At 39.3% G+C, this 11,969-nt stretch overlaps 1 protein-coding gene across 3 annotated transcripts in view; it reads left to right on the top strand.

Annotated features, from left to right (window-relative positions):
- Positions 1-1,049: 1,049 nt before the first annotated feature.
- ERG (ETS transcription factor ERG) overlaps positions 1,050-11,969 on the top strand; it is a 108,786-nt gene continuing 97,866 nt past the window's right edge. For 2 of the 3 annotated variants that reach the window (XM_035315774.1, XM_035315772.1), the window contains exon 1: positions 1,056-1,248. In XM_035315774.1, the coding sequence (XP_035171665.1) occupies positions 1,210-1,248 (39 nt within the window). In that variant the 5' untranslated portion in view covers positions 1,056-1,209. Of the gene's footprint in view, positions 1,249-11,969 lie in introns of all 3 variants that reach the window. The other variant, XM_035315775.1, reaches the window with a different exon arrangement.

The raw sequence follows: 11,969 nt of genomic DNA, 5'->3' as shown, positions 1-11,969 counted from the left end.
ACAAACCTGGATTCTCTAAGCAGCAAGAGGGAAATTTATTAAGATCTAAATGGAAGTATCTTTAATTGCAATGTGTAATTCCATAGCTTATATATGGTTTCCTTAAGTCATGAGGACACTTTCTGGGGGAAACTGCAACTCGGTGTCAGTCACTCTATCAACTTTTTGCCTGAAAAGATAGATGAAACCTATCTGCAATTTGATCTGCAAATTAGTGTAGATCTGAGAACAGATAGTGAAATATAAAGATGATACTGATGAAGAAGTGAAGAAGAAACCTTTTTTTTTTTTTTTTTTTTTTTTTTTTTTTTTTTTCCTGATAGTGCCTTACCACTTTAAAAGATGAAAGAAATTCAAGGTCATGGGCAAAAAGAAACCTCTTGCATGAGAAATGGGAATTTCCAGGCTTCTAGGGAAAACAGAGAAAAAGATATTACTTTAAATGACATTCATGTTCCTACATTTTTCCATATTTTTTCTAGTTTCCTGACTTACTGATCCCAATTTATTAGCACTTAATTGATGTTCTAGCTTCTGAGCAGTACTCTAGATTACTCAAATTATATATTTTTTTATTATTTTAAACTGTTTTAATGGTTCCTCACGTCATGCACAAGTAGAGAAATGCCTCATGCCTGCCATAACCCCTCTGTGCTTTTGGACATGGATAAGGGATCCCAAAAGATCCATGTTCTGAAGTGCCGTTAATTGAGTGGCTGGACCAGATTTGCAGCTATTGTAACTGGGCACAACTTCAGTGAAATGATACTTGCTTATATCAGCCCCAGATCTGTCCCAGTCCTGCTGTATGTGTTTCTAAATCGGGAAGAAGAGATTGTTGAAATCCCTGATATCTGTGATGATTAATAGGGCTGTGCAGTGCAGAGCACATCCCAGAGCTCTTATTTCAGGAAAATCCTCCATTACAGATAAAGACCAATTTTCCATGAGAATTTCAGGGCTGATTGTTTTCTTCTATCTGAAATATATCCTAGCAGACTACACAGAGATAGAACTGTCTTAGGGCTTCAGCTGTACTGGTTTTCAAGGAAGTCTGGGGAAGGAAAGGTGCTTATCTGTCTATAAAAAGATAAGAGATTTCTACTGAAAATAAACTTTTAAAATATAATCATATGACTTTTGTTTCTTTGGTTATGCAGCTGCCTTGGAATCTGAGCTTCTGGTAAACACGTTGGCCTCTTAAAGGACATGATTCAGACTGTCCCAGATCCAGCAGCTCACATCAAGGTTAGTTTCCTGTTTACTGTGAGTCCTCAGATGTTATGAGAGCGATAAAATTTAAGAATATGTATACGTAATGCAAGTCTTCTTGTATATTTATAAATTGTACTACTGTACAACATTGGTTCTTTTATTTCTCAATATTTGTAAGTTATTTGTATGAGTCAGTCATGCAGTCTTTGTTGCTGACACCTGTTCTGATGTGTTCTGAAGTATGTGGATATTTTGAGGGTAAATCTTTCTATGATTAAAAGCCCTTGATCATCCTATAATATTTGTTATGCTCGAAAAAAAACACCTACTTGGAAAATACTGAATTTATACGTCCCCAGTTCTGCTCCATGAAAACCAGTGGCAAGCATTTACTGAAGAAGAAAAATAAACATAATGCAAAAATTCAAAGCCAAACAAACATCCCTTTGAAAAGGCTTAGTGCCTAGTTTTATGTAAATCAAAGGACACAAAATTGTGCTTAAAAACAGCATTGTTTTGCTACATTGCTTAAGACATTGCATTGTTTTTCACTCCTTTGTTACTATTATTAGTATTGCTATTGTTGCTATGTTCTTTTTACCCTTCTGTCACAGAAGAATAGGAACCTGCTAGACATAGCTGTTGGTGTACTGCTATAAGAAGTATCTGGGTATTGCCTCTAAACAGCACCTGAGCCTCACAAACTGGCTAGTTATGGGGATGCTCTAGCTCTGCCTTACTATATTATTGTCTAGAGGTTTTGTTTGGAAATGGTTGCCTGGCTGCTTCTAGAGTTGAACAGCAATTCTTTTCCAGATGTAAAAAGACACCCCTATAGCGGTGTCTTAGGTGGGAAAATCCAGCTGACCCTTATGTATAAAAATGTGATGAAACTGCACGTTTATCATTCACACACCTCTGCTGTGTGAAAGTACTGCTGGTGTAATAAGACTGCTGTAATCAAAGGGATAGATCAGCCATTCTAAGCAGGCTGAGAGAGAAAAACTTTCTTTTATTCTTTCTATCTGCTTTTCTGTTTCTCTGTCTGTCTTTCCTTGAAGCTACTTTTTCTGCAGCTTCTTTTACGGAGTTTCATCCCAGTTAGCCACTATCTACCAGTCAGCAGCTCTCTATAGAAAAGCCTCATTTTTCAACTTATTTTTAACTGAATAAAAATGAAATATTATTTTAAATAGCTCACTTTTCCTGTAGAAAGGTACTGAATGAAAGAGCTTCTCTATATAACTCCCTACAGCATTTTTTGGATTGTGTTTAGATACTAGGGTGACAGGCAGTGGTAGGAGAGCTCATCCCTTCCCTCTCTCCAAATTTTCCAAAACTCAACACATTCACAGTCTTCTGGCACTCGACTGTTTTTATGGAGGAAAGTGCAGGAAAACATCCCCACCACTATCAGTCTCTCCCTTTAGCACGTCTTGTCACCTGGATTTCAGATTTTGACCGGTAAGAATTCAGAAATTTTATGGGGATTTAGTACCTCTTCATGCTTTCTAAGTTTCCACAGTGCCAGAAATCACATTAAGAATAACTCAGTTTCTTGCTTTCTGCCAAAACTGGTATCTGAAGCATTTTTATTTTATTTTTTACCATGGGAGTTGGAATTTGAGAGAACAAGGCTGGATATGTATGCGTCTTTTTATGGCGAGTAGAAGAGAGCTGCACAGAAATCTCTGTAATAATTCTGTGTTCAAGGGAACCTGTAGGCATCTACTTTCAACAGAACAGCACACACGAGTTGTTGCTACACTGAGAAGGGGTGAGAGGAAGGCACTTACTTTAATACTGTGTTTGGGAGAGGACAACTAGCCAAATAAACCTCAAATCCTTCACATTTCTGTTTATGTAATTAGGGTCTGCTTTGGTCTAAACACATTCTTCAGAAAGCTGCCATGGATGCTGTTCATTTAGACTTTAAAAGTGGATGTAAATATGTTCTTAAAAGTAAGCCATGAGAAAGTAATGTGCATGAGACATGGGAAAGACTATTTGCTGTGATGGTCTTTTCTACCTCTAATTGCTGTAGTGTTGTAGAAGGGACACATTGGGTTCATTACAGTCATCCTTGATATGGTTTTGTTTAACTATACTCCATCAGGTAAGTCATATGTTTTTTTTTTTTTTTTTTTTTTTTTTCTCCTTGAATAAGCAGATGCAGCCTCAGTCACGCACATTTAGAGCTGTAACTTTGAAAATCGCTTTTTAGGAAATGTCAGAATTATTAAGATTTGACAGATTTTAATTTTTAATTTTTCTGCCTGAACATATGCAGAAAATGAATGTGAAATATAAATGAATATGGCAATATGAATATTCAGATACATCCTTTTTTTTTTCAGCAAGGATGATTTCATTTGCATTATGTGAGTTCTCATGTTTGCTATTTTGAAAACGGCCTTTTGGTCTACCAGAAGGAAATGTAACCGATCTCACAGCTCTTGTGCTCCGTTTCAGAATGAGAAATTACACAAACCTGATTCCAACGCCTAGGCAGAGCCTGTCCAATTTTGGGAATGTTTTGAAAATCTTAATGTTTGTCCTCATTTTGTTTGGGCAACTTCATTCCATAGCTACTAACGATTAAGCTTTACATTTTTCAGCTTGAATGAATCATTCATAATTGATATGGTGAATCCGTGTTCCTGCTGCTTCCTAACATGTAGTATTGCCTGGGTCACAGGCTTGTGTTTACCCAGGCATAAGGGACAGAAACATTTAATGTGGACAGGAAAAAAGATGTGAAGATGTGTATGTTCAGAGCCTTAGTTCCAGTTCAGCAAAATATGGGGAATTTTGACCCTGGTCTTCAAGCACATATGTCTACTGCTTCTGAGTGAGCTGAAATCAGTAAGTTGAGTATGTGTTCAGTGGTTTGTGGTATCAGCACCTTATTTTAATAAGGTTTTCTACTCCTATTGCTAAAGGCTTAAAATAGTACCATTAGTATGGATTAATGGCAAACTGTTAAGAAAATAAGGTTTTATTTTATTTAAAGCAAGACAAATTCTTTCTGGTATCTGTAATCAGAATGAACAGATAGTTTTTGGAAAGTCACTTGTGCAGTTTTTCATAGTTGAGGGGGCTTGGCTACAAGGTATGCAGGTTTACACCAAGGTTTGTGTATCATCTCACTCTTCCAGAACAGTTTTTCTCTAATGAGTCTGGAAATTGGAGAGGTGTCTGCAGAGAGGACTGTTTGCAACTAGCTCTGTCCTCACCTCTGAAAGGGGCTGTTATTTTAATTGGGAGTTATAAAATGCTTGATGTTAAGCATAATCTTAAGAAAGATTTTTGTCTGTGCTGTCAGGGGATCAAGGTCCTTCTGTCACCAATAGAAATTTTCAAACACAGCAAAAATAGGTCTCCTATGTATGCTAAATGTCACTTCTAGAAAACACACCATTTTTACTATCTTTCTAAATGGGGTGCTGCATGGAAGTGCTGAATACAATTTTCACCAGGAAGTTGAGCCTTTGCTCGTCAGTCTGAACTATGTTGCTTTGAGCAATCCCATGTTAGTCATTTGGAAGCTACAAAAAGATCTAGCTGCTTACACTGGCATTAAATAAAACATCTTAACAAGAGTTATGTCTCATCAAACTCAAAAGAAAGGTTAGAGATGTTTTCAAGAAGTCAGTGGCTAGATTATCTCTTTGAATGGGCAAGACTAAATGTCCTTTACACACACTTTTCATTTTTTTTTTTTTTCTGCTATTCATTAAACTGTAATTCTTATAACAGTAACCATAGAAACACTGTGCGAGTACTACCTCGGCTTTGCATGTTTTGTTTTTAATGATGTGAGCTTTGTGAATGCTGACTGTTTGATAAAACTTTTATTTTTTTTAAGGGTTAAATTATGCTTTCAGCAGCCTCATCTGCAAAGACCAAATGCTTATTTGGTTTTAGTTAGCATCTGACATCTCTGCTAGAGATTTTATTGAACTGCTCCTCACTGGGAGAGAAAAAGTCCAAAGTACCGCTATGTAGGCAAGTAAGGTACTATATATATCAGGAATGGAGTCAACCCTGCAGCAAATGAGTGTAGTTCACTGAAGCAGTGATGATTTATGCCAACAGAAAATATGGTCCGCCTATATTCATGTGGTCCAGTTTTTCCGTTTCTTGCTGATCTGGGATTTTGATATTTGGGATAAAGGCAGAGACAGGTGAATGGCAACCTGAATGGAAGTGCTTGTGGATTGTATAACCTGCATTTGTTTTGTAAAACTTGAGAAAAGGGGACTGTTCATGCCCTATATAGCTTAATCAAAGACAACATCAAACACTTGGAGCCAAATTCATCTACACTGTATCCGCACAATCTCTCTCTCTCTCTCTCTCTCTCTCTTTTTTTTTTTTTTTTTTTTTTTTGGTGGGTGTAATTAGAGGTTTTTGCCTCTGAGTCTTTCAAATTGAGGTTACCAAATCTGAAAGCTGTATGTAATACTACAATGAAAAAATAAAACAATTACTTCATAACTGTTTCTGAAAATTACTCCCAAGTTTAGCACTTATGTGCCTGGGCTACAGATTAGGTGGCACATGCATATTTCCATGCACAACATCCTATATTGTCATTGGAAGTATTACAGAACCTGGTCCCAGAACTCCTTTATTGGCCCAAGAACATGTTGGATTTCAAGTTGTGGCAGCATAGAGATACTGCTTGATGTACCTAATTTGTTGCGTTATGGTTAAATCAAATTTGTTTCACAGGTATTATTAATTAAGGAGCATATTCTGGGTCTGATTTAATGTTATTTTTCCTGGGATTGTGGAGTCTTTAAATAGGATCCAAGATGTTGTTATGCTGGGAGTTTTGTATGCACAATACAATTGCTGACCAAATAGGCAATGGGGACAAGAATGGAAGGAGGGTAGAATTACTATTATCCTTATAGAATTACTATTACCCTAATAGAATTACTATTATCCTCATTTACTGACTCATAAAGGCCAGACTTTTTCCTCCCACCTCTCTTTGACTAAGCTAAGAGTCTAGTTTTTGTGGATTCATTGCATTGCTCAATAAATTCTTTCTTTGATTAAAAAATTATATCTGGGCAACTAAACTAAGAGTGAGAGCATGGAAGACTGGGCCAAAGATACAAAAAGATTTGCACAAAGTCACATGTATAGTAAGCTAATGACAGACAGTAGGCAATGCATATGGAATATGTCATACTACAGTATCGTAGCATGTCACCACTGGCGTCAATTTGATAACATACCTCCATTCTTTCCAAAAAAATATGGACTGATGGCTCTTGGCTAATAAGCCAAACCTCCTATAGCTATGAATCCGTGATGATCCCATGGACGAATTCCCTGCCATGGCCTCTAGCTGTAAGAAGGTGTGTTTAGCCCTAGTGTACAGAGGTGAACAGGCTACTGCGGCTTATCTGGGCTGCAAACTTGCTGCCTGACAGCTGCTTCAGGATGACTGCTGCATGCAGGCTCTCATTTTTTGGGTTACAAATGTCCCTCAGTGACAGATGTGAAAAAGCATCCCTATCTGCTGTCCATGAAGCTGCCATTGTTGAGTAGCTGTAAGTCCCATCCCCTTTGCTTATCCCTCACTGTGTACTTCATTCATTATTCTTGCAAAACTTTAAAAGCTCTTCCCACTTTTTTTTATTTTTTTTTTTTTTTAATTATTATTATTTTTTACTGGCAGGATAACAACACTTTCAGTTTCACTATACTTCTTAATAATTATGCTAGCTGGATCACAGTTGTTAAATCTTGCTTGAATGATAGCCATAGTTTAATCTGGGTTCTCATAAAATAAAGCAACTGAGTTTATCATGAATGTGGGTAACACTCCTCTGCACCAGCACTCATTCACTGAGCCCCCAAACTGTCAGGCTTAAAGTCTTGTATGTTGTTTCCATCCTCTGTCTGCATACATCAGTTTAATGTAAGACTGCCAGAATCACTACTGTATTTGAACATTAAAATCTCCTTGTATGCAGAAATTGTGATTTAGTTCCCAGAAATTTTGAATTCTGGACTGTAAATGAATGATTGCCATAAAGCTTGCATTGGTAAATTATTTTTTCTTTTTCTCTTGAACTCTACCTCCTTCCTTCTGCCTGAGCAAATACCTCCTTGCTAAAGGAAAAGAGAGATAATGGCTTCTGTGTACTGTAATTGATGAACTTTCAGCAATTCAGAGCAAATCCAAAACTGCTGCCAACAGCCAGATGGAAAACAGTGTTAATGACATGTTCAAAGAAAAGTATGTTATTTTGATAGAGGATGGTCTAGAGACTTTAATCTCTATTGTTCTGGGGACTAATGGCATGGATAATTCCTTAAGTGAGGCCATTTTTAAACAAAATTTATCTTTTTCATAAGCAGGAAAGAGCAAACTAAAGAGTACCAAATGCATTTTCAATGCAGTGTTTTACACTAACCCTTTGGTATGTGGAATCAGATGTATTCAAATCTCACTTCTACGGTCTGCCAGCCAGTTAAAAGTTTGGACATTTTTACTGCTGATGGGTAGAAATAATCAAATGGATGGTCATAGAAACTAAGGCTAGGATGGCAAGCTGAGAGTGCAGAGAAGATATTGAGAAGTGGGGAAGGATGGACCAGACAGTCTGAGATAGGGACAAATAGGGATGGGCTTGGGGGAAAACAGGAGGGAAGACTGAGGTCTTTTCTCTTCCCTCTAAAGCCTGAAGCAGGACTGAGGGCTCCCAAATCACAAGCTTGTTTTGCTGCCTGTAAATATCTTTCAAGCCCACTGTGAAAGGAGGTGGAGCTTCCTGTCCTGGACATCCCAGCAGATGGGGCCATCAGCTCCATTAGCTCAAGTGACTGTGCTGTGTTTCATAACCCTGCAGCTAGAGAACTGAAGGCGGAGGGATGTGGGAATGTCAGCCTTGGGGAGCTCCACCAGCATCATGCTTGGGCAGCCTGGGACTCCAAGAGGATGCCACGACAGTCTTCTCCTTCCTTGACAAGTAGTTACAGAAACCACCTGCCCAGGGCTATCCTTGCACAAATATACAGTGCAAATGCTGCAGATGATTAGAGATTATCTCCCAGCAAGTCAGAAGTTACTATTTAATGTACATTGGATTTGTGTTTTGCCTTGACCTGGCTGTAAATATCGCACGCAATGGATCATTTTTCACTTTTCTTGAGATATTATTCCACAAGGCTCATTATCATTACATATTTCCTCATATTTAGCCACTCTGCTCCCTTCTTCAGACAGCCTCTATGTATCTGCTCTGTTCAGATCCCAACTCTTTTAATTTCACACTGCTTTGACTCCTCCTCACCTTCTTGAAGAGGAAGATTTAAAGGGGTTCTCAGGGGAGGTTACCAAGCATCACACAGCCTGTCCACATTAGTTCTGGTCACAGTCTGTTTTGGGTGACAGGGGCCAGGCAGCCTTCCCCCATCACCACTGCAGCTGCATCCAGCCCTGCTTCCAGCCCTGTTTGTTGCTTGGTCATGAATCACCACGTTGTTATCCTTCTGGTAACTCTTTCTAGAAGCGATAGGCATCCCCCCAGGGCTGTTGCTCCAGCAGCCCATGGACAGGGAGAGCTGCTTCTGAACTCGGGAGATGTGCTTCCCCTGCACACCCTGCTCAGAAATAAACCTCTCCTCTCTCTCTTTCTTCTCTCCCCCTCTTTTCTCTCTTTCTCTTTGTGTTTGTCTTTTTGGTGATCTTGTTTCAGACTTATACTGAAAAATATCCTTCTTATATCTGAAATCTCATTTCTTTATTTTCTACCCTCATTCTAATCTCAAGACCCTTTTGGATTATTTCACTAGTCTCAATGCTATTCCAGAGTTGACTTTAGCGTGCAATATCTTTCACTGATGTGTTGTTTAATCTCCTTCTTTAGATTATTAATACAGACATTACCTCATAAACAGTTACGGGTATTTGATTAGATACATTCCACCAACTTGCTATTTTATCATTTGCCTTAGTTCTTTGCCCATTATTCTGTATGACATTTTCAGACTCTCAGTGTTCTTTCCAAAGCCTGTTCAAAGTCTCATTGTGAAAAATATTTCTTCTCTGGCTCAAACCAGTAGCCAGTATTTGGGTACTTCCAGGCGTGTTTCCTTAGAAAGGGAAACAGATTCTCTACCTTCAGTGTATTCTTGGGGCAATTTTGTTTATTTATCAAAAATGTGCATGCTGTTCTTGTTGCCCTAGAGGAACAGAAAGTTTGATAGGGCCAGTGCTGTCCCCCTAAATTCCCACATCCATCTTGCCAGTGAGCTCTGTACCCAAGAGGATCTACAGAGTGCTTCCTTTGCTACCAGATCAAGTTCAGAAATACAGCTGTAAGCTTTGTGCTGCCTCGTAGCCTGTAAAACCCAGATGTTGCCCTGCATGTGTACAATACAGTAAAACTCAGGTAATGTGGGTGAGTTTTACCCTAGTACATCCCTTACATTCATAGGCCAGTGCTTCTGTTGCTTACAGTGTTCTTTTATTTTTTAAATTTGTTTTTTTATTTTTTTGTGACACAAAAGGGATCAATTTCTTCTGCTGCTGAGCCTTGGAAAGAGAGTTTGGCATGTGCATTGTACACTTCATATTGCCAGTGATTACCTTGGATCAAAGTTAAATTTGCTGGCAGTCGTTATCACCTCCTTGCATAGCAGTAGTTTTGGTAGGACACTATAATCTGCTATTTCCAATAGAGTGAAGTAGTGCTCAAAAGGAGGTAGATAAATCAGCAGTGTGCTGAGAGCCTTCTCAGATGAGTTTACATAATTATTTGTCCATACTGCCTTGGTCACATAGATAGATTTTCCAGGAACCCAGAAACCTGGCAGATGTCACAGTTGTGAATAACGTGTGAGGAATCCTGCAAACGTGAGAATTCTTGTGTCCAGCACAGCCAGCTCTTGTGTTGAGCACTGCATACGCTTCTCTGATAGGTGTTATAAAGAGCAAACCAGGGTGCATTGGCTTAGATCAGTGGTAGCCTGACTGCAGGAGAAATCTGAACATGCACTAGGCTTTGTTGCTACAGCCCCTAGGGAAACAGCTGGGAATGGGAAAGGGTGCTTAGTTCCCAAACCTGTAACCCTTTTTACCCCTGTGTGTTGTGTTTGCTGCTTGGTCAGAGAGCCTGGTCTTGCAAATGGTAACACTTGCTTCATGCCCTGTGGAGAGGAAAAATAGAATAAGATGGGAGAACTTTGAAAATGCAAATGAGCAGGGAGAACCTGGGGATGTGCTGGACAAGATGCCAGCCTAATTTAACTGATTTTGCTTGGTATTTAGTTTAAGCAGGTCCCCCCTTCAGAGAACAGGGACACAGCTTTGTTAGGAAGGGGCGGATTATCCTTGGGAAGTGCCTCGGTCTTTCCACTGTTTACACAGGGAGTAGTTACATTAAGTGCAGGAGGCCTTTTAGGTAACTCATCATTAGAGGAACTGAATCTCACCTTACGTGGCATATCCTTAATATGTAACACAGAACTAGGGGTATGCTGAAACCTTTCTTAAACAGGCTAGCTCCAAATCCCAAAGCTATATAATGACATCCAGATGACATTTTACATAAATGTAGTAGCCTTTTGGGCTAATGTAGGGAGCAGATGACAAGCTGTGCAGGAGAAGCCATGTCCCAGACATCAATATATTTGCACGTCAGTGCAGGGCTGAGATTTGCATGGCAGGACTATAGGTGATGCCTGAAGACACGTGGGGTGTGGTCCTTGCTGCTTTGTCAGGAGGAGACAGGTTAAACACACTTTCTCCCAGCCTCCAAGCTTCCTCTCAAAGGAACCTGTTCACCTGAGCACCCACAGAACCCTCCATGGAGAAAATCTGGGGGCAAGGGCTACAGAGCACAGCGTGCTGAACGGCTGGCACCTAGCAGGCACATGTGCCTTGGTCTGGGACAGCAGAGGTTTCCTGCCCAATGTTTAGACTTACAGGCCCTCAAAATGACCTCACAATGAATTAAAAAATAAAATAAAATTACACTTCAAATGTAGAAGCCAACTGAGAGTTCAAATTCATTCAATTACAGAAACTAAGGGAAGCCACCTACTCCTTAGTTACAGCTTCAGAAAATCTTTCCAATTCCTTCTGAATTGTCCCAGAACTGCAGCCAGTCGGCTAACAGCGTGTGAGCTATCACAGCAGACATCATTAACTCAGACAGAGGAAAATATACTTTCAGTTATTACATGCTAATAAAGCACAAACTAAACAAATTTAGGTAACAGAAGCAATTATATCATTAAACATTTAACTCCAAGAATGATTTTTAAATTGCTAATAATTCAAACCAAAGCACACACACAAAGAGGAAGGGGGAGGAAGGTAATTTGAACAATTGCATCTAATCAGTGCCTCAGTTTAAAATGCATAGCTATAAATGTCAAGATATATAAGATCTGATGCAAGAACAGAAGTGGAACCAGAATGAATAAGCATTCCTCACTTGACCAGATTCCCCTAATTGGGAGGAAGTTAAACACATGGAGTGGGGAACTTTGTGAACAGGGTTATCTCCAGAGCTCTCTTTAGATACCAGGCTATGTTTCTGAACACCTTTTTGAAATTATCAGGAAGTAGTGGACTGAGGCACAAGTATCAGACTCAGCCTCATGCTTTCATGAGCCCTTCCCTATTCTGCTACCATCAACTGTAAAGCAGTATAATATGGATCATTACTGATTCAATGCAGGGATAATTCTCTATGAGAGGAATGGAGAATTTTCCCTCC

This window comes from Oxyura jamaicensis, chromosome 1 (assembly GCF_011077185.1).
Source record: "Oxyura jamaicensis isolate SHBP4307 breed ruddy duck chromosome 1, BPBGC_Ojam_1.0, whole genome shotgun sequence".
NCBI classification, from domain to species: domain Eukaryota; kingdom Metazoa; phylum Chordata; class Aves; order Anseriformes; family Anatidae; genus Oxyura; species Oxyura jamaicensis.
This window is presented reverse-complemented; position numbering and strand designations above follow the sequence as displayed.